This window comes from Anas platyrhynchos, chromosome 11 (assembly GCF_047663525.1).
Source record: "Anas platyrhynchos isolate ZD024472 breed Pekin duck chromosome 11, IASCAAS_PekinDuck_T2T, whole genome shotgun sequence".
NCBI lineage: Eukaryota > Metazoa > Chordata > Aves > Anseriformes > Anatidae > Anas > Anas platyrhynchos.
The window spans coordinates 21680337-21702057 of NC_092597.1; the positions used below are offsets into that span (position 1 = coordinate 21680337).

General features: G+C 47.2%; 1 protein-coding gene across 2 annotated transcripts in view; it reads right to left on the bottom strand.

The window, feature by feature from the left end:
* Nucleotides 1–20943, bottom strand: part of ADAMTS17 (ADAM metallopeptidase with thrombospondin type 1 motif 17) — a 172407-nt gene extending 151464 nt beyond the window's left edge. For both annotated transcript variants that reach the window (XM_027465888.3, XM_027465887.3), the window contains exons 1-3: nt 20780–20943; nt 19796–20157; nt 10552–10717 (exon numbers count right to left, since the gene is read on the bottom strand). In XM_027465888.3, coding sequence (XP_027321689.2) covers nt 10552–10717; nt 19796–20157; nt 20780–20852 — 601 coding nt within the window. In that variant the 5' untranslated portion in view covers nt 20853–20943. The remainder of the gene's footprint in view (nt 1–10551; nt 10718–19795; nt 20158–20779) is intronic.
* Between the last annotated feature and the right edge of the window lie 778 nt (nt 20944–21721).

Below are 21721 nucleotides of genomic sequence, written 5' to 3' on the forward strand. Positions count from 1 at the left end.
GGGTGCTCATAAATAATGGGAGCTACATGCTAGAAGCAAAGAAGAAAATTACCAAGTTTCAAGGCTTCTTTTCACATGGTCTGCAGGACAGCTACAGAAAAGGGTGCAATCGTGACAATCTGCCTCAGAATAGGGGATGCATATGTTTCTAGGTGCTTGAAAAAAGCAAGAAGATAAAACGGAGCAACTATAGCAGAAAGGACAGATGAGCACACCTTTGGTTTGCCAACTATGAAATGGAGATGATTTCACCTAATTTCTGTGAAATCGCTCTCGTTTCTCTATTGAAGTTTGTTTATTAAAATGAATAGAGTTTGTTTCTCTATTCATTTTGTTCCATTCCACTCAGCCACTCACACTGCAAAGCTACACATCTTCAGCTGCAGGACTTTCGATGGTTATCATTTAAATATCAGGAGAGAAGTCAGAGAAGATTATTCCAGTGTGAACACTGATCTTTTGGGTCTTGCTGCTGACAATCAAAACCTTCTCGGAAGCAGCAGCAATCCTCCATCAAATTATTGCATTGGTAACTCCCTGATAAATTCAAGGTTTTCAGCTGGTATAAACCTCCTAGGGCGTTTAAGCCTCAACTCAAGGAAGTCTGGGCCTAGCATTGAAAAAGCTGTGAAAAATCCCTAAGTGGAGGAAAGTAAATTCAGAGCACTTAGGATTCCACTTCAAAAATCTCTTTTTGGTGGAAAAGAAGCCACTGTTGTCAAAGAAGGAAGCCACTATGCCAGACTGTAGCTTGCATTTGCCATGCAACTGCCTGGCGCGGTCCCTCCTCGCGAGGCAGGTGAAAGAATTGGCAAGGCCTTGCCCGTTCCACTCAGCACCTCTTTGGAGGAGGCAGCTGTACAAAACTCCAAAAGGTGTGATTTCTGGAGAGCAGCAGCAAAGGGACCCCTGACAAATTTCTGGGTAGTCTTGCTTCACACAAAGCCTCTGGACCCCAACCCTCCGCGAGTTTTATTTGAATTTGTGGATTGGCTGCTTTCCACTGGGTGGCAGGGACTAGAAATCGTGTGTGGAAAACTCTCACCCCACAGGCTCGCCTAGAAACACAGCCAAAGTGACCTAACGTTGAGAATCTGAGCTCTCGCCCTCATCTGCTTTCTAACAATCTCCAACTGCAAGCTTACCTAAAGCTTGCCTAAAACAGGTGATGTGTAATGGTCCCAAGGGAGCCGACAGAGAGCTCAGGTGGTCACTACTCAAGAGGTAAGGCAAAGCAAAGCAAACTGCTTGAATGGAAGTCCCCTCTTTGTTTCCTTTCTTTTTTTTCCCTTCTTAGGTTTGCAGATCCCCTCTAGATACCTTTTCTTTAGCCTTTTTGTCCTTTTTGCACTTGCAGAGGGCTGCTTTCAGAGCAGTCCCTATTTGCATCTTCCTGCCTCCCACATATGCAAACAATTTTCCAGCCTAATCAGGCACATGGAGAAAACACAAAACTCCTCATTTGCATGGATGAACAACAACAAACAGAACAAAAGAAATACACGTATTCTGTATCAGAGACAATTCATGAAGAGGAGCCAAAGATCAGAAACCAATACTAAAAATAACTCACACTAATGCATCTGCAACTCATACCTGAGGTAAATCAGCTTTATGGAGGTACCAAAAATAAAAAATAAAAATCTCTAGAGCCTCACTTCAGAAACAAATCAGCACAGAGAAGTCTCACTCCTACCCTATGTGATTTATGGACTATGGGCAGAGAAACCCTCCATGAGTACATGAAACCCCAAACTAAAATAAACATCAGCCATTAAAACAAGGATTAAATGCTTGGTGGATTCTTTATTTGAACAAACTGATGTTACAAATTTTGTGGTGCAGATGTTAAGTGTTAGTGTGAAGGCATGAGAGGCCATAAAACATGGGCAGGAGGCTGTCAGAGGAGTTTACATAGCGGGGAGCATACATAACCAAATTGCACACTATTTTAGGAGTCAGGTGTTCCCCGCTTAAGAGGTCAGAAATACATGTGAAATATGAGCTGAAACAGGCAATCTACAGCACAGCACGTATATGCTGTGGGTGACTAGGCACAAGGGACATTACTCTTTTGCCAGTCACTTTGACAGTGTGTTACACAGCCTATCTGGCCCAAAATCCCACAAAATGCAGGGCTGTTACATGATGGCAGAAGAGCAGTACAGCACTGGATCCTCAGCATAAAGTGCAGCTAACGCTGCAGAAGCTCAATAGCTGGCTTTCGTTACAGGATCTTACCTTTCCATGGCTAGCTGCAGGCAGAGCAACATGATCCTATCACCTTCTGCAGTCCAACAGTCTTCAAAATCTCCCTCAGAATGGCAAAAAATATTACATATGTAGCACAACAGAGCTATTCTGAAGCCTCAATAGAAAACTCCTTATGTTCGAGTGCTTTTTATGGCAACCCAACAGATGTATAATTCCAAAGCAACCGCCCCAAATGACCTTTTCCTATTACACACCGAAAGCCCTGTCTAGCACTGTCTGGTTCTTGGCATGTTCCTGCTGTAACTGCAGAGTCCCTTCCTGCTCCTCCTACCTCCCTTCCAACAGTATTTCCCAGATTCATCTCAAGACCGACCTTCATTCCTAGCCCTCAAACTTTATTTCTCCCTAATCTTCCCCTTTGTAATTTTAGCTACCTCAATCTAGTTAAACCTACAGAAGGTTTCTGGATGCAGTTCAACAACAGCCACAAATACAAGCCAAACTGCAGAATTCTTTGTACAAGGCCAGATTTCTCCCTAGAAGCCCTTTTCTATTGCTGCCTTAAAAATCCTCTCCACCTCTTCCCCAGGCAGCCCTCTGCTAGCTCCCTCCACCAATGACCCTTGTAACATCTCTATGTCCTCACCTGGATCCTCACCTGGAGGGCTAGCTCTGTTTTCCTCTATGCTGTTACTTCAGCAACATAAAAATGAGAGAGCTCTTTGTCCCACCTGGCCACATTGACTGTCCCTATGCCTCAGGAGCTTAGAGAATCCTCTTCTGGTACTCACATCAGGCATGTTTTATTACTTTCATGTAAAAACAAAAATCATCACCTGTCTGGAGCAAAAGAGAGACTGAGAGTCACTGTACACAAACCAAGGCTAGAAATTACAGGAAGTTCTTGCTAAGGTATATACTAACCATAACTCAGTCTGAAGAAGAGCAAGTTTGCTGTATTATCATAGGGACAGGATACCGCAAAGTTCCTCTGGGACCACTAGTAAAATACAAACTCCTCTCAAAAGGCTATTAATTCTGCATTTAAAAGATTAGCGTACTGCACGTACACCTCTTGGACACTGCTATTCAATCTAGACACTGCACTGATTTCAAATAACTTTTCAGATGTATCACAATGACTTGATTTCATTTAAAGTCAAAAATGAAATGTGTAAAATTGAACAAGAAGCAAGTGAAACAAGAAGTGGAAGTTATCAGTGGCATTTACATCCCAGGAGAAGAGAAAAACAAAAATCTAAAGAGAATACAAGCAGGCTTCCTTCCTAGGTTGAATTAAGATCAGGTTGGGGGGGGTGAAATACAGACACGAATGTTTATCAGTTAAAGATAGACCAACAGAAACAGCCCTGTACAACAGCACAGGACAGCACTATGACCTCCACCAGCTCACTGGATCAATTTGTCAGCAGGGTTTCTGAGATCGCCGCCTCCTCAACTACACGCACTCATCTCCTTTTAAAAGCACACCCTCAATGTAGGCTTTCCACTCAACTAGACACAAGGACTCGCTCAAGTACGACAGAAGACAATTTACTGTTACACAAAGCAGGCACACTGAGCATTGCCTAATCCTACCTAGGACCACTGAAGTGGGAATGGAAATACCTGCTCTGTCACTCCCTCTAAGTCTCTGTGCCTTGTTTTCTCTTCCTATTTGATCTGCTGTGTTACTAGCTGTAAGTTCTCTGAAGCAGAACTGATTTCCTTTGCTTGTGACTGACACAAAGGTCCCAACTTGCCTGGGGCCATGGGGAAGATCCTATAACACAAATACAATTAAGATCCAAGTGACAAGGAGTGATGTATGTGGGACTGAACTCAGAGTCCTCAGTTCTGATCACTTAAACGTAGCAGATCTGAGACCAATCATAACGCACAATCCTAATCCATTCCAGGGCTTTAGAGACTACAAAACACTTGGCTGCAGCTTTACTGTGAAAAATGGCATCGTCGGCCTCCAGGTTTATTTTGTTTTAATGAGTCTTTAGTGAACGTGCTTGTTTTGCAAAGAATGTTTTCACAACTTCCAGCCATACCAGCCCATCCTGAGCTTTGGCAGCCAACGCCAACCACTTCTGCTGAGGTTGGAAGAACCCACGGAGACTTTACCAAACCAGGAGTTCCCCACTTACAGTCTGGCCTCACCACTACACCTACACCTTGAGAGAGGTAGCACAGACCTCCTTGGAAGCCAGACAATTTGTTTCTGGTGATTTGCAAAATCCAGTAAAGAATTCACTTCATCTCCCATAACTGTGTTGGCTCTGCAGGTCAAACTGAAATAAAAATGTGTAGTAGTTATTTCTAATCCATTACATATACATGTATGTCAAACTACACAGGGAGCAGATCACAGAAAGAAACCACCAGTTTATGGAGCAACTTTTCAGAGCCAAAGCCTCACAGTACCACTGCCAGCTCTGTTACTAGGCCTAATCTGTAAATAAAGAAACTGCTGAAGAATTAGAGGTCCAAGCAACCTTAAACTTTCAGTGCCTTCCGTTGTGGATGCTCAGAGTGGGACGTATATGGATGATGATTCACAAACTACCCCAAGGAAGCTTAGAGCTTTTGAACAGGGACAAAACCTGCCAAAAGCGTTCCCATCTTGGCCATACAAACATGTAGGTGCTCAACACATGGCAGTTTTCACACTGAAGATCCCAAGTGATCTGCTAAAGGTCACAAGTCAAACACTAGGAAGCAAAGCCAGGAGAATCCCAACTCATGGCTCTAACCCTGAGCTATGATTTATGACAATATGGAAAAAATGAAGACAGCTAAAAGGTAAGTAATGTATCTTAGTCTGCCTGGAGCCACCTGTCCGCCTTCCTAGCCAGAATGACCACTGGAATAGCCATGAACATCCCGAGAGAAGGACGGTGGACACCAGACACTAGCTCATTAGCACCTGCCAGTTTAGATTTCATTAAGTTCCAGTGGAAACAAGCATTAACTTTTATCAAGAACCAAGTGAAGGAGCAGTACAGTTCTACTGTCTGCAGCTGCTCTGGAAGGGGAAGAAATCCACAAACTACAAATATCTGCATGTCTCTTTTTTTTGATGTCTTTTTTGCACCTTGGCAGTAGAGAAAGAAGACACTGCAATCCCTCCTGCTCCATATTACCCGTGCTGCCCTCATGCTGAGGGCTTCATCCAGAACAAACCAGCAATAAAACTTTGCTCGCCACATGTGATGGAAAAGGACACTTCAGAATGGCAGGCTGCTCCAAAGGGCTGCTGTTTGTCAGCCATAAGGAAACAATCACACGCTTGCAGGGAAAATCCAGACTCTCTGTTTGGAAGACCAGGGACCTGGAGAAACCACAGGATTTATCCACACAAAACATACTCCCATGGGTAAAGTGCTGAAAGACCTAATTTCTGATACAGGGAATACTTCCATACTTGCAAACACTTAATCACATTACATCTTCTGCGTAGCCCATGCTGAAATCCTTGCTTTAATTCTCCAACAGATGCTTCCTAATATGGACTAATACAGGTTGCATTACATCTCTCTATTTTTAGTGCACATGCTTTTTGGCCATAACAGCTGCTGTTTCAGGCCAAGTCAAACCTGCAGAGAAAACACATCTAAGAGACAATGATTAAAGATGGGGAAATGCAACATAGCAGGAACATGTGTTTGGGATTTATACCTGTTCAGGGAAAGCGTTCCCTACATTTGATACCTGCATACTAGCACTTATTTAAATTATTACCAGCTTTGATCAATTGTTAAAACAGGTTGCAAACTAACTAGACAAATAAGCCATGCATTGCTATTTTGTGAATTAAAATGTTGACCCTCTTGTGTTTTTTTCCCCTCTTACTTCTGTCCATGCAGCACATTTGCATTAAGTGAAAACTGTTTCATTCAAGATGACAAAGGGGGGTTTAAAACAAGCTTGCATTGAAGAGTAATTTATGAGGCCTGCATCATAAACATGAAATAACAACCTTCCCTCCAAAGACAAGCTGCTCACTCCCATACTTGTGGGCTGCATTTTATATCAAATCCCTTCTATGCAAGGGGACTTTAATACATCACTGGAGACCTCTGGAAAAGTTACAACAGAACTTACTTTTCCCAAAGAAACAGAAAATTTTATGACATGGTTAGCGGAGAATCCTAAGCTTTCACAACATGGTTTGACTCCGTCTTTAACACTGATAGTTTCTCTCAGCAAGAGAAGTTAGGGAAAAAAAAATAACAGAAAAATTTTCCCATCCTTAGACTTTGATGGCACAGGAAACATGCAAAATATATGACCAGATTGGAAGAGGTTGCCCAGAGATATTGTGAATTTCCCTCACAAGCTGCCTGGACAGGGTCCTGGGCAACCTGCTCCGGGTGCAGGCTTGGGCAGGGGTTTGGAGCAGATGGACCCAGAGACGCCTCCCAACTCAACCATTCTGGGATCCTGAGATAACAGCGGATGTTAAACTACCCTTGTTCCATCAGTTACCTTAACCATATCCACTTATTGCAGCTGAGGTGGTGGATATTGTTGCGTGGACACAACTTTATTGTTTATCCTGTATGGTCGCAGAGAGACAAGGCAATGAAAAAAGCCCTATCTCAGGTATTTCCCAGCCCCAGCTCTAAGTTTTAGGGGGTTAACAAAGGAGATTGTACAGTTTCCCACTAGTCCTCTCCCTGGTCTACTGATTCCTTCACTGCCAAAGACTCTTTCTATGACATCCGAGTTTAGGGGGAAGGGCAGATACTGTTGAAAGACAAAAATGCCCTGCAGCTACTTCTGGGCCCCAGGAATAAGTTGAGAACTTCACGCGTGGAGGTCCAGGCCGAGCCTGTGGGCACAGCAACAATCATGTACGATGCATTAAAACAGTGACCTCTTTCTCTCCTCGCTTGGCTCACCTGTAGAGAAATTCTTATCTATAAGTATTAAAACCCACACACAAAACTGTGACTCCATCCTCTATCCAGAAAGACCCCTACTATGAGACCTTTGACAAAAATGTTGCCAAGCTCGTTCTTTAAAATCAGAACAGTGTGACAACAGATTTGAACCCCAGATTCGGCCCACGTTCTAGAGATGAGAACCGAAGAGATGTTTCACATTGCTGGTGTGAAGCTATTTCCCATGTTTTTAATGACGCCGTGCTTCAGAGCAAATGAAACCCAACCTTCCCTTCCTTCCCCCTCACAGCACATGCACCTGGAAACCTTTTAATGGGTTTTCTGTTTGCCTCACAGGGGCTCATGTTCGTGCCTGAGCAGAAACGTGCATTGTGACTTGAACTCTTTCTCCTGCTGGATGACAGGTGATAAAAATCCTACAGATACACATATCATATGACTAACAATAGCACCTGGCCTGTGATGACTGGATCCGTCCTTTGCCGCTGGAGCACTTCAGAATTTAAACAAAGGAATTAAAATATCAGTCCTGAACCAACAGACCTGGGATGTTTTAACCCTTTCATAGGCACTTTCAGCTTCAGATCTCAAAGATCCACTCACGTAAAACCTTAAATGCTTTCCCACTCCTGCCTGCAGTCAGATTAATCCTCCCATACAGATTATTCCAGGAGACGTTCGGCTCCCACAAAGCTCTCCCGCAGCTCTAAAAATTTCTGCTGCTGTAGGACATTAAACTACTTAAGCTAAAGGAGTTGTTTTAGAGATTTTAACAACCACTTATCAAAACAGACTGCTAGCACTACATGGCCCCAAAGAACCGTTCAGTTCAGCTTCCCTCTCCCAGGGCTGGGATCTACGAGGAAAACACCACAGGAGAATGCTGCTGGAAAGCTGTGCTCTACATCCACCCAGCAGTGCTGGCACATGGCACTACCTGATTAAGCTCATTTTGCTTTCTTAAACTGCTTTCCTCCCCCGTCCCTACAAATACTCATACAAGTCACTGTACACCAGGCAACTTAAATAAATAAATAAATAAATAAAAAATTAAAGTCAACTAAGCTCAGATATCGCAGGGCACTGCTGACACTAAGTTTGCCACTGAACTCCGCTAGCTATTTAAATTCCTGGGACACGATCAATACCTCATATTTAAAGAGCAGCTTCTGATGCTTTTTATTTTGTTTGAATCGCAAATAAGCCAGCATCATGCCACATACTGCTGAATGGCAAAATTTCAAAAAGAAAATCTTCCAAGGTGATTCTCATCTGTTTTGAAAAATCAAGGAAAAACTCCTAAGGACTGGAAAAGGAATGTGGCAACTCTGTGGCTTTTTTTTTCTGTTGTATTTGCACAGACATTATGATCTTTGATAATACAGGACGTGCATCTAAAATGTCTAGGACAGGAATACTTCCTATGTATTTCCAACCTCCATTCTTTTCTGACAAGTTTGAGCCTGGGTGAGCCAAATTACAAGCCAGTGAGAGAAGGGTTCTCTAGTACAAATCTGATCAGTCCTCCGCTCTGCTGATGTTGCTGAGTACCACAGTAGAGTCACCTTTTTCCAGGAAAAACTCTGTAAGTAAGCCCCTGGGCCACCATTTCCACACAATTTCATTGGGAATAGACCTTTTGTGTGTCAGAGAGGATTAATTTTTTTTTGTTTCGAAATGCCTTGTGCACAAAAGTTAATCCAAACCAGACAGGAGTCAATTAGGTCGTTAACGTGCTAAGCCTATTAACAGCCATGACTTACATTTCTTTCCCACAACAATGAAAAACATTCAGGAGTCTGCCTTTAAGTGGCAAAGCCCATGAGCAATTTCATTATTTTATGACACAGCTACTTGAAGCAGTGGCTGTTTGCACAAGCAAGCAGTACTCCCCACTGGGCTGCAGCCGGGTGCTTTGTTCCCCTTCTAGCACAGCCAGCCCGTGGGCAAGGCAAAGAACCAGCACCCAGGGCAGCCAAACTCTGTTCCCAGCTCTTTTGCAAACTCCTGCGTGCGTGTTTGTAAACCACACGGTTCCAGATTTTCTGATTTTCCTCACCTAATTGCTGAGGGCAGGACTAAAGCCATCTTGGTCTCACACAAGAACCAGAGAAGCAAATGCTGTCCCCAACTCCATCCTAGTTTAGCCCCTCAATCAGCACCAAATAGGAAAAAATCCAGTCACAGAGCTAGATCCATAGCTTCAAGTAAGCTTTGCATCAGGCTATCAATTTCCCTCTGCCTCAGATCCACACTCACTACATGGACCTTGCCACCTCCTCGGCATGAGCTGAGCTACAGCAGTACTGTGTGCAGGTGCGTGCATGTGCACATGTGCTCTGAGCCCAACAAACATGATGCAATTCAACCACTTTGCTTCCAGAAGAGAGTTTTAGTTCCTCAGTCCACGACATATCTGCTGACCTACCAAAAGTTCAGCTCCACACAAGAGAAAATAAAGGCCCTGCCCACAGGACTTACCGACAAGCAACACCAGCTAGAAGGCAACCTTGTGAATGAGCAAGCACAGGTCATCTCTGGAGGTACACTGGCCTGGTTAAATACAAAAACTTAAAGTATACACGCAAACTTTCTCATGCTTATGGCTGCCTATTGCAGCCAGTTCCTTCAGACCTCCACTTTGACCACTTTTGCCAAGAAAGAAGCCTTTTGTGCTGCTATTTCCCTGTAGGTCTACCAACAGGGGTTGTTCTTGATCACTCTGTTCCCAAGTACAGTTCCCATACTTGTGAATCTCAGTCCTGCACCCATTACATTTGCTATTCCTGCTTCCCATTTTGTCCCTTTAACAGCAACATAAAAGATAGCATAGGCATCTTCACCTGCTGCCTCTGTATGGCATCCAGCCCATCCAGTACAAGACAGAACCTGAAATATTGGTGGGGCAAAAGGGCAACAGGGGAATAAATAAAAAAAAAAAAAAAGGAAAAACAGAAAATAAAGACACCCTGAAACCTGAAGAAGAGATTTGGCAGAGTTCCTAATAAATACCCCCTGTATGCAACCCACTCAGATGGATTTCCAGAAAGGATAAAACTCATTTGCTCCAAATGAGACAGGAGCACCTCTTGCAATTGACCTCAGTTTCAAAACTTGTGTCTTTGCTAAAAAATGGTGTGAATACCTTCCTGAGCAGCAATCACATTGCATGGTTAAAGCAGAAGTCAAAGTTTATCTCCTCCCAAATTGAAGCTTATAGCACGTGTCCTAACTATTTCTGTCCTTGTGATGTGGCTCTTTCTGCCTGAAGTAGCAGAAGAATTCATTAGCACATGCCATTTTTCACCACCTCCAGCTGCCCAAACACTTGAATTACAAAACACAGACATATCTGGCAGGACCACAGTCACAATTACAACTGCATACTCATGGCTGTTCTCTTGAGCCACTTCAAGCTCACCTGCTACAACCTTGCAGTGCTCATCAGGAATGTGCGACTTCATGGGATGGCTTGGTTTTGTGGAGCGCCTATGTCTGATGAAGTGTTCTTTTCCACTAAATGAGGTCTCTGATGTATTCACTGGTTGTATTAACATTTGCTCTGATCCAATTTGAATATAGCCAACCTGTCCACAAAAGAAAAAAAAAAGGAAAAAAAGGGTATCAGACAGTTTGGTATCCTTACCATTTTATCAACCCAGTCTTAACCTAGACCATTTCCCTGCAATCGTTATCTACAGTGTGAGGAAGAGTGATTATGGTCATGTTCAATCTGCATAGTACAGAACAGAGATCTTCATATGCTTCTCATTTATATATATATGTATTTTATTTTACAGAGCACTGTTTAGAAACATCATTATGCAAGGTGTTATACATGTCCAAAAAATAAAAAATAAAGGAGGAGGGGTTCTTGTCAATGCCTTGCCTTTGAGTTCTTCCTCTCCCTGCAGCTATAACATCGCTCTGTCTGGAGCCATATATACGTACACCTTACGAGATGCTCAGCTCACATGAGAGCAAACAAACCCTATTAAAGAAATGCTTTCGTAACCACCTTTCTGACAGCTAGAATTGCATTGTTATCAAAGGGCATTTAGTACCTCAGCAGAGCAAGGCTGCCTGCAAACAGCAGACCAGCTACACACGTCATTCCTGCAGACAACAAGCGTTGAAGTGAAGTCACAAGCAGGACTTGCAGACCCACCCACATTTTTTGGTACGGGGACCAAACTGCTTTTGCTGATTGCAGTAGGGGCCATATACAATTGCTGTTCTCCCTGCAAGCCATGGGTTGGGTTTCGGGGGTCAGGCTGGGCATGGACTGTTGTCCCTTCCCAGTGACAAGCTTTTCTACCGTTCCTGGAATACGTAACACGAGGAAGACAAAGGCCCTGTCTAAATAACAGTAGACTGCACAGGTCAGAGCACTAAACCCTGCCTTTCTTGCACCAGCTCCAGACCTTACACCAGCGCTGGCAAGAACATCTTTGGAAGGCAGCTTCTGCCCCTGGAGAGCCCTCCTCTGCCTCTAACCGATAGTTTTTAAGGGTCTTTTATGCCTTTCCCACTCCTTTTCTGGCATAGAAGGGAGAGAGCAAAAGCAAAGATATCACCTTAAAGCTTAACAAAGCTTCTAGGTTTAGTAATCAACACCAAGCTTACAGCACACTGGAGAAAGTGAACATGTACAATGAGGGTGATTTATTATTATTTTTTTTTAAACTTCCTTTTCATTGTACTGATCCAACGTTATTTGTATGGCAATGAAAAGTCTTGAAATACAGCTCTCTGTAACGCAGTCCCTTGGAAGAACTCTGTAGGTCTGATCCAACTTCTGCTAGCAAAGGAGGGCTTCATGTGGCCTGCCAGGAGGCATCCGACTGTGCCTCTGGTACACCTGGTGGGTAAAGGGGCTTCCAAAGGGCTCCTGGAGGTTGCCTGACTCTAACACCCATCCCAAACACAGAGAGGCAGACTAGGCTCCCCCCCAGCCGTCACTGAGCTCTGTGCCAGCCAGGCAGCCGTCCAAAGAAATGCTCTGCACGTACATGCAAATTCTATATATTCAACAGCTGACTGTACTAATATGATTTATAATATACATTACATACGTACTGTAAATTGTACATTTCCACACCTCCCTGCCAAATTCAGTCCTCACGTACACCCAGGAAATCCCTTTGGCCTAGTATTTCCAGCAAGAGGAATTTCTGCTGAGAGAAATGAGAGCTCTCATCTTCTGACAGCCGTACAAACCGAACAGCATTCAGGGGAAAAGCAGGATCTCTCGCAAAGGGTCACTACTTTTCAAAGAGCACTTGAAGAAATCACTGTTTCTGTTTGCCAGGGCTGCAAAGCGTGCTGATAACAATTAGTCCTGTGTCTCAAAAGAGACAAGAGAGACCTCTTCTGAGGTCCAATTACCTAAAATGTGCCAGAAGGGCTCCCATTTATGAAGAAAAACAGACTTTTTTTTCTTGCCCCTACAGAATACACACTGGTTTACAAGACCCACTCTGCCCTGGAGTTTCCAAAGGGAATTCCTCTGCACTTACATTACAGGTTGGGCTTTATCAGAGTTGTTGCACGACAACAAAAACTCCTGTGCCTTATTCCTCCAGCCTCCTTTACGATGCTCTCTGCTACTTCCCCTCCTCGTTCCAATCTTCCAGCTGGGAGGTAGCCCCAGCCCCCGTATTTAATATAGGTTTTAATTATTTAGAAGAAGGGTTGTAAATCTGGTGCCATGGTACTAAAAGCCACACCAGAGCTCCTGAAAACCTGCCAACCATTTTTGTTGGTGCCAAAAATATGTAAGAAGAAGTCAGTTTCATCACCACCCGACATTATCCCAACTTTTCTGGCATCAAGTGTGAAAATAATTTAAACCATTGGAAAGGACTTATGGTTCACATTTGCTTTGGAATTGTGAAACCTACGGAGGGAAAGAGCCATGCGTCTTCACCCTGGAATAGGTTAAGAAGCAATCTCAAGTTCAATCTGACAAGCCAACTAGAGTTTCAGGCAGGAAAGATTTGCAGGATTGGGCCTGTAAAGTGTTCCTTGGGAGTTACAATTCTCCCCAACCTCGCCAGTTGGGTTCTAGAGAGTCCTCAAACCTGCTGGCCCAGATGAGAAGTTTTGACCTAGTAACCCGAATCCTCTGGTCATTATTTTGCTTTTTCCATATGAAATGCATTCCTCCTATTGCCTCTGTCAACTCCGGACTACTCCAAGCACCACACGCTGCGCTGGCCTCAGCAGCAGATACCGGCCATCAACACTGAAAATGCTCCGAGTTCTTCTCTAGTCTGTGCGATCTTCACGGACTGCAAAAAGACAGATTTGAAGATAAAGAAGAACAACAAAAAGCTACGTAACTATCAGCACTATCTTCCCATGTCTCTGGAAATCATTCCAGTTAAATGAAATGCTTTGGAGCTGCTAATCCGCATCTGCCTGGGGTGATGCACCTCAAAAGCTGGCATACTCCCTGTCGTCCTGAGAGCACATAGGAGCAGGACTGCACCGGACACTACTCCTGTCAGGATGCTGGAAAACAGGCAGCTGTTGCCCAGCCCGGCCATTCCAGAGCACCTGAGACATAGGAATCATCAAAACACGAAAATTCAGAGGGTCTAAGAAGTATGTTTCTCTTTCTCAGGGGAGACCTTATTCTCCCTCTTACCTTATTGCTCCTGCAACTCCCTGAAAGGAAGGTGTAGGGGAACACCACTCACAGATAACTAGTGATAGCACCAGAGGGAATGGCCTCAAGTAGCACCAGGGGAGGTTCAGGCTGGAAATGAGGAGACATTTCTGCTCAGAAAGAGCAGTCAGGCACTGGGACGGGTTGCCCAGGGAGGTGGTGGAGTCACCGTCCCCGGGGGTGTTCAAGGAAAGGTTGGGCCTGGTGCTTGGGGACATGGCTTGCTGGTGACATTGGTGGTAGCGGGGTGGTTGGACCAGATGGTCTTGAAGCTCTTTTCCAATCTGAATGATTCTGTAGTTCTAAATTCATTGTCATCTGTATTATTAATCTAATCTGGACTTTACAGCTACCATGACAGGACCATATAGCCGACAATCACTCAGCTTAGTTAATAGGACAGGATGGAGTAATTTCAGCCTCAGAAGGCAGGCAACCTAACCAGCAAGTCAATTAAAAGGATCAGATACGCTGCCCAGTACAGCCCCACAGACCACAGTGCTTGGCAGTGGCTGCATCCTCTTCAACCTATTCTCGTGCTACCCCTGGCTCAGCCTTCCTCTACACATCTCCCCGGTCACTGCGCCTTTTCCCAGCCTAAATAAAAGACAGCAGGGAAGGAGGCAGGTCCTCACCCCCATCTCCCCAAAATCACAACAGCAGCAAAGGGACAGCTGAGGCTGGCACTCGGTGTTTTTAACCACACCGTCCTGGCTCCACTACCCCATCCCCAGTAGCACCGGGGGAGATGCAGCAGCTTGAGGGCAAACTCAGGACAGGAACCCAAAGTCTTCAGTGGTCTCTGTGCCTTCCCACGTGTTAACAGCCTCCAGCAGTTACACCATTTTTCCAGCCCTTTTGATTTTCACAACATCTTTGAAGATCCGTGCAATGCCGGATCTTTAACAGATTTTTCTTTCTAAGTGTTCATTAGTTACAAACATATGAACACGCAGAAAAGAGAAGTTATAATCATCTGACAAATCCCATCCCCTTCTCAATTTCTCAAGTGTTACATGTAAATCTTAATTTAACCATTTCCTCAAAGTTAACATGAAGTCAATACCTAAAATGAAGGAAAAAAACCTACACAGATTGGATTTAATAAACTTCATGTGGCTTTCAGACCTGTCCTTCTCAGCCATGCCTCGGCTTTAAGTTAATTATTATTTACAAGTGCAGATCTAGCAAATTTAAAACAAGAGATTTAAGCCAGGCCTTGCTCCAGCATCATTTCAGCTGGACATACCCACGAGTATCTGCCTGCACCTCCACCTCGACCTGCCCCTGCCTCCGAGACTGCCAAGCGAGGAAACTCCCTTTTGTTCACTGTGGAGGGAGAAAGAAAATCCCAGCACAAAGAAACCCAGCACAGCAATTTTGAGAGGTTTAACTTCATGCCTTATGGACCAGATATGGATGAATGCCAAGCAGCTTGTCTCCTGGACGAGAGGATTTGACAGAGCTGAAGGTTTCCTGAGGGGAAATCGTATCTTCTTATAATCCTAGCATGCCTGCACTGCCCTTGCTTTCCATCCCAGCAGAGGCTCTTGCAGTCACCTGAAGGGCAGCACTGCCCTGTTGCACACACGAAGCACCTGCCACCACTGGAAAGGGATTGGGTTCACCGCGCTTCAGACATCTGCCTTAAACCAGGCATCATCTCCCCAGCAGTCAGTGAAGAAAGGCCAACACATTCAAAGGGACGATTCCCCAACCTAGGCTAGCTAAGAAACAGGACAAACCATCAGTGAGGTACTTACTTGAAGCACCCATCTTCTTCCAGCTAACTGGCAAATGCACGTTTTGCATTTAACCCTGTTTAGTACCCAAACAACCATCACGACCCTATGATAATAACCATTTTGCCTCATCACCTCCACCAAACTTACAGAATCTCTGCCCAACCTTCCTGAAAAAAAGAAACAGCTGGCTGACACAGCAAGGTCCAGAGGGACGCTCTGTCAACTCTCTTTGCCCACACTTCCCAAACTTACCAACAGCTACACCCTCAGGAAGTCTGCGGATGGTGCCAAGCTGGGAGGTGCAGGGGATGCAAATGAAGAGTCACTGTTCAGAAACATTTGAAGAGGTTGGAAATTTGTCCACTGGGAGCTGCATGAGGTTTGCCAAAGGTCACCATACACACTTGGAGGAAAAGAACTCCTTTTCTTCTTGGTGTTGATCAGACAAGACTATACAAGGCTCCTAGAGATGAACCTGAAGTCTGTTTAAATCAAAACCTAACGCTCATTTGGATGTACCCATCGCCCTCTGAAAACTTTAACTTTTTCAAAACTTTAGATATAACATAAGCATAGCCTACACCAGCTGCAGTGCACTGCACTGCAGTCCAACAGACTGCACTTCAGCATGTCCAAATGACTCTAGCAAGGAGTATAAAAAAAAAAACAAACAACAAATTAAATACATCAAAGTCTTTGGGAATCCCACATTTTGGAGGCAGCATGAAGCAGATCCATGCAGCATGCAGCTGGGGAAGAAGCCTCCCCAGAGGCCAAATGACCCTGCCTGTTTCCTCTCTCTTGGTCCACAAGACAAGATAAGTCACAGCAGGACTCAAAGCAAGCACCACTGCAGTCACAGCACAAATAGATCGTGCTGAAAGGGCCTCCTCTGCTCTGCTCCCTGCACTTCAATCAAAGAAGTGCTGCAAAACGTAACGCTGCCCTGCCAAACTGCTAGAGAGGGTAAGGGCAGCACACAGACAGCAACAGGCAAAACATCACTGAAATTTCACCTGAAAGCAGTTCTGAGAAGTCTCAAGCAAACTGGAATTTCCACGCTGGGAAGAGCCATACCTCATCTAAGACCTGACCTCAGACGGCTGGAAGCAGAAGCCTTAATCCCCTACACAATTCACCTCAAGACAACCCACGTCGTGGCCTTACAGAGCTGGAACTTCCCAAAAAAGCGGCGATTTCCTGTGCTGCACACTGTCTTGTAGCATCGGTCAAATGAGCTGCAGAACTGTGCCCCTGCCCGTGTCCCTGCAGCACCAGTAAAGGTCAGCTCAGTCCTGCGGTGTGGTCAGAAGCCAAGTGTTTACACAACTGAATTCCCCAGACAAGGCGCAGCGCTGCCAAGTTGAAGGCAGTAGCGCTTTTGGGGAACTCGGTAACTCTCATCTACGCAGCAATTCCCAGGTTGTCAAGGAGGATGGGAAAGCTGTGGTGTCCTCACAAGTGCTACCTTTAACCACGTAGACAGGACCTTAGGTAAACCATCTCTAAACACGTCATGGCCTGGTACAGCTACAAGCCACCCTTGAATCAATTGCAAGCTGCAGCAGGAAACTACACCAGACAGCAGTTAACAGCAGTATCTGCAAGCAGAGTTTAAAAAACAAAACATAACCTTCAGATGTCACGCTGGGAACCTGATAAAACCACCAGGAAGCAATTGCTCAGTCCGGTGTTGGCTCCGTTTTCATGCCACTGCAACAGGGATTTTGTTTTCCTTAGAACTCCACCTGCCTCGGTCATTGTACATCACTTTCTGTGTGATTTATGGCATAGTTGAGGAATACAATTACAACAAAGTCTGAGCCAGGAGATCAGGATCCAGTATCGTTACCTCTGTTACCGCTGTTCTCGACGAGATGCCTCGAGCATCCGTTTCCAGCCCCATTAGCACTCCCACAGTGAATTTTTCAGGAAACGTCCCACTGCAGCGCTAGCATTGCTCAAGACACGACCGACAGGATACACAGGTGGCAAGGTTTCCACAACCAAGCTCCTTCTTTTAGCCCAGCACGCAAACCTTGACTGTTTTCCCACCTGTGAAGCTGTGCTGCTGCTGAGGGCAAAGCCTTATTCTTTCTGCTGCCAACAGCACCTAAGGAAGCAACTGGAAAATACAAAGAGTGCTGCAGCAATGGTTTGGGTATTGTAATTGCCAACTAGAAGGCAAACAATTTGGGCTCTGAAGTCGTCTGACTTCAGTTCTGCTCTAGATTCAAGGTATTCCTAGATAATCCGAGGCAAACTCTTCATTCCTCTGATCCCTGGAAGCACCTTCCCACTAAATCGCATAGCTTTCATCGCAGGTATGTGGATTTAGCACAGCCACTGCAAAAGGCTGAGTAAACACTGTGACAGGAGGCTAAAATCTGCTGTGTTTCATGTTTACAAATAGGCTTAAGAAGCCAAAAGGTCAATTTAGCCAGAATATGGTCTACATGGTGACGTGGGTCAACTTAGTGAACCCATTTCAATAGCATGAGGTTTATCTGAAGTTTGGGTTCAGCCTAGAGACTGCCAGCTTTCTGCTCTCTATTTTTCATTCATGAAGGTGTTATAAGCCTCACTCACTCGTATGTACCATACCTCTGCTTTGAGCCCTTTCCCCATTCCTGGTGATTATCTGAATGAAAAGTAAATGAATGGATTCCTCTAAAAGGAAAGGAGTCTCCTAACATGCAGAAACACTTCTCTCTGAACGCATCTGCCCACACCACTCTCAGCACTCCCAGGCAAACTGAGCAGAGCTTTACCAACACTGCCACTGACACATGTGGCAGTATTGATTTTGGTCCCCCAAAGTGCCACAAACCAGCAGCTTTGACAGAAGTCACTTTTTCATCACAAATTACGCCAACTAGCTCAGTTATGTCAATTTAGTCATTGCTCAGAATTCATGACATAAACAGATCTTGCAATATTGCAGCTCATAGTTGCAGAGTAATGAACAAAGGCTAACTAGTCGTGTTTCTTTTCCAACTTTTCTACTGGGAGCATCGCCAATCTTTTTCTCTCCCCCTCCTCCATTCCCTGATCTCCGGCAGTTAATACCGTGCCTACAACTACATTCTTCTTTCTTTAAAACATTCCTTCTCTGTCTTGTGTGCTTTTTAGCTCTGCTGGAGTTGGTAGCATTGGAAGCCCAGCACTTCATGAATGGGAACAACAAAACGTGCCTGGTGACAAAAGCACAGAGCTGGTAGTGACTTAAAGCTTAAAACAGGTATCGGCTTTAAACTCAGCAAGCCCTCGGTGGCACACAGCTCGGTTTACAGTGCCACTCAAATGCTCAGCATCTTGAAGCCACTTTGTGGTGTTTTTTTTTTTTTTAAACCTGAGGCACAGCGCCCTCATATGGTTCAGGAAGGAGGGCTGGAAGCCCAAAGTGCAGAGCACACGGAGTGTTTAACACTGCAAAGAGTTTAAGGTGAAATATCCCTCAACAGTCCTGCACCAGGAAGTTAGGCACGCGTCCCAGGACTACTAACCAGGAGTCACGCTTAATGCCCCAGTGACTTTCTGAAGCACTTTCAGCAATTATTACAAGCTATCCCTTGTCTTGACCTTCTAAACCTCCACTGAGAATCACGCAGGCCGTCCCACATAAGATCACCTCTTCTTGCTGAGGCGCCGCTGTCCCAGGCTGTACCACGGTGTCCCCTACACCTGCTGGAGAGGGGACCAGGGCAGGCAGAGCCCACCAACCACCCAAATGGCAGGCAGCACCACCACAGGAGCACTCACCAGCCCCAGTAGCACTTTCCAAACCCCTTTGGTGAATGTCTGCTGTGGGGGTGAGCCTTGGCCCCTCAGACATTGAGGTACAGGGGCAGCTCCCAGGGGCTGACAGAAAGCCCTCACGGGGGGGACACCGGAGACACAGCGTGGGACAGGGGGCTGAGGGGAGGCACTGAGGGGAAGTACTGAGGTGAAATGCTGAGGGGAGGCACTGAGGCAAGGTGCTGAGGGGAGGCGTTGAGGAAAGGCACCCAGGTGAGGTGCTGAGGTGAGGCGCTGAGGGGAAGTACTGAGGTGAAATGCTGAGGCAAGGCACTGAGGTGAGGTGCTGAGGTGCCTGCACAACCCCACAGCCTCTTTTTGCCTCTGTGGGGCATCTCCCCTAGCACGAAGCCCTTGAGGCAGGGGACGGCAGGGAAGCTCCCCACAGCACCATGAGCCCGAGGGGACGCGGGGTAAGGGGGACATCCGTCGGGGCGCGCTGCCAGTACCAGCCCGGCGCAGGTGCTGAGGGAGGCGAAGGAGTCGCTGCGGTTCAGCACGTGTCCCGTGTAGAAGCAGAGCCGCTCCTCCGACGGCCGCCGAGGGCCGGCCGCCCGCCGCCCTTCCCCGCGCCGCTGCTCCACCACGAAGTCCCGGGCGAGGAAGCGGAGGTCGCGGCGGAGCTGCAGGTAGAGCTCGCTGCCTCCGGCGGGCAGGCGAAGCAGCAGCAGAGCCTCCGCCGCCCTCCGCAGCGCCCGTCGGCGCCGGGGGCCGCCGCCGCCGCGATCCCCTCGGCCGGCGGGCGGCAGCAGGTGGATCTTCTCCAGCGCCACTCGCTCCGGGATCACCACTTCCAGCTCCGCGCCGCCAGCTGCAGGCGAGAAGGGGAGAGGGGCTCAGGAGCACGTAGCCCCCCCCCCCCCCCCCGAGCACCACCACCACCACCCTGGGCACGACGGGGAGGACCGGGGGCTCGCAGCCTTTCCCCCAGCCGGGGCCGGTCCCGTGCCGTTTCCCCCCCTGTCCCTCCCCGCGGGGCCAGCCCCGAGCTCGGGTTGCAGCTCGGCGGCTCCGTGCGCTGGAAGCTGCGAGCAGGCAGCGGAGACAATGGAGCCAGCGGTAGGGGAAAAAGGGGATTTATTGCGCTCGCCGTGCACACACGGATGAGACAGGCAAAGCCGCGCGGGGAGGAGAGGAGCGAAGCACAGGCTGAAGCCACTCGTTATAAAAAATAAAATAAATAAATAAATAAATAAAGAGAGCGTAGCCGCGAGCATCGCGTTTCACCAGCCCCAATAAAAAGCTGCAGGGAGAAGGGGGAAAAGCAGCGCGAGCCGCAGCCGAGCCCAGCCAGCAGCGCCCCGTCCCGTCCCGCACGGAGCCCCGCGGCAGCGGGCGGGCAAACAGCGGAACGGGGACCACGGAGCCGCACGGAGCCGTGCCCTGCGGTCCGCACCGGCACCGCCGCCACCGCCGGGGGAGCGCAGCGCTACCTGTGGCGGCGTCCGTCCCGCCCAGCAGCAGCAGGCAGGGGAAGACGAGGGGCAGGAGGCAGCCGTCGAACATTTTCCGGCAGCGGCGGGGCGCGGAGCGGAGCCGTGTGCGCGCTGCCCGCCCTCGGCAGCAGTACGGGGCGCCGCCGGCAGCCGCGGCGTGCTGGGCGCCCGGCCACGCCCCCCGCCCGCGGCCCCGCGCTGCCATTGGTTGAGCCGTCCTCTTCTCCCCGCCCACCGCTCGCTGATTGGCTGCCCGCGAAGGAGGCGGGCGCGGAGGGGGGGAGGCGGCACGTGGGTGGGGGCGGCCGGCGGGGGGCGCCCTTCGCTGCCCCTCAGGGGCTGGGGCGCCATCTTGGGGCCGTTTTAGGGCTGGCCCGGGGCCATCTTAGCGCCCTCAGCAGCCCCTGAGCCAGGGGTGGGTGCTCGCTGAGGGGCACAAAGCCTCTGGCACAGCCCAGCCAGACACAGAGCTCCGCCACAGCACCTTTTGCTACTGCTGAAAGATGTTTGATGAGAAGTTTGAAGAGTTCTCAGGATAAATCCATCCGTTCCGTCATTCCCTGTAGCCTTCTCCACCAGCAGCATCTCAGGGCTTGATCCCCTCCATTATTTCTCAAAAGAGCAGGAAAAATGAGGTTGGGAATATCTGGGTGCACGAAGATGTTAGACAATCTTGTATACTCCCACAAACATTTGTTATGCTGGAAGAAGGAAAAAAAAAAAAAAGGCAAAAACCAAGTGCAAAAATCTCTTGAGATCCAAAGACTGGTCTTTAAAGTGATGAAGAAGAGAGGGATTTAAAGCAGGCAGGACAGGCTGTTGGTGCTGATCAAGAGGACGCTTTGGGAGAAGATGAGGAGGAATTATTCAGCCTCCAGCTCCCATTCCTCTCACTGCTCCAGGTGTGAGACACACACATCCTCACACACACACACACAC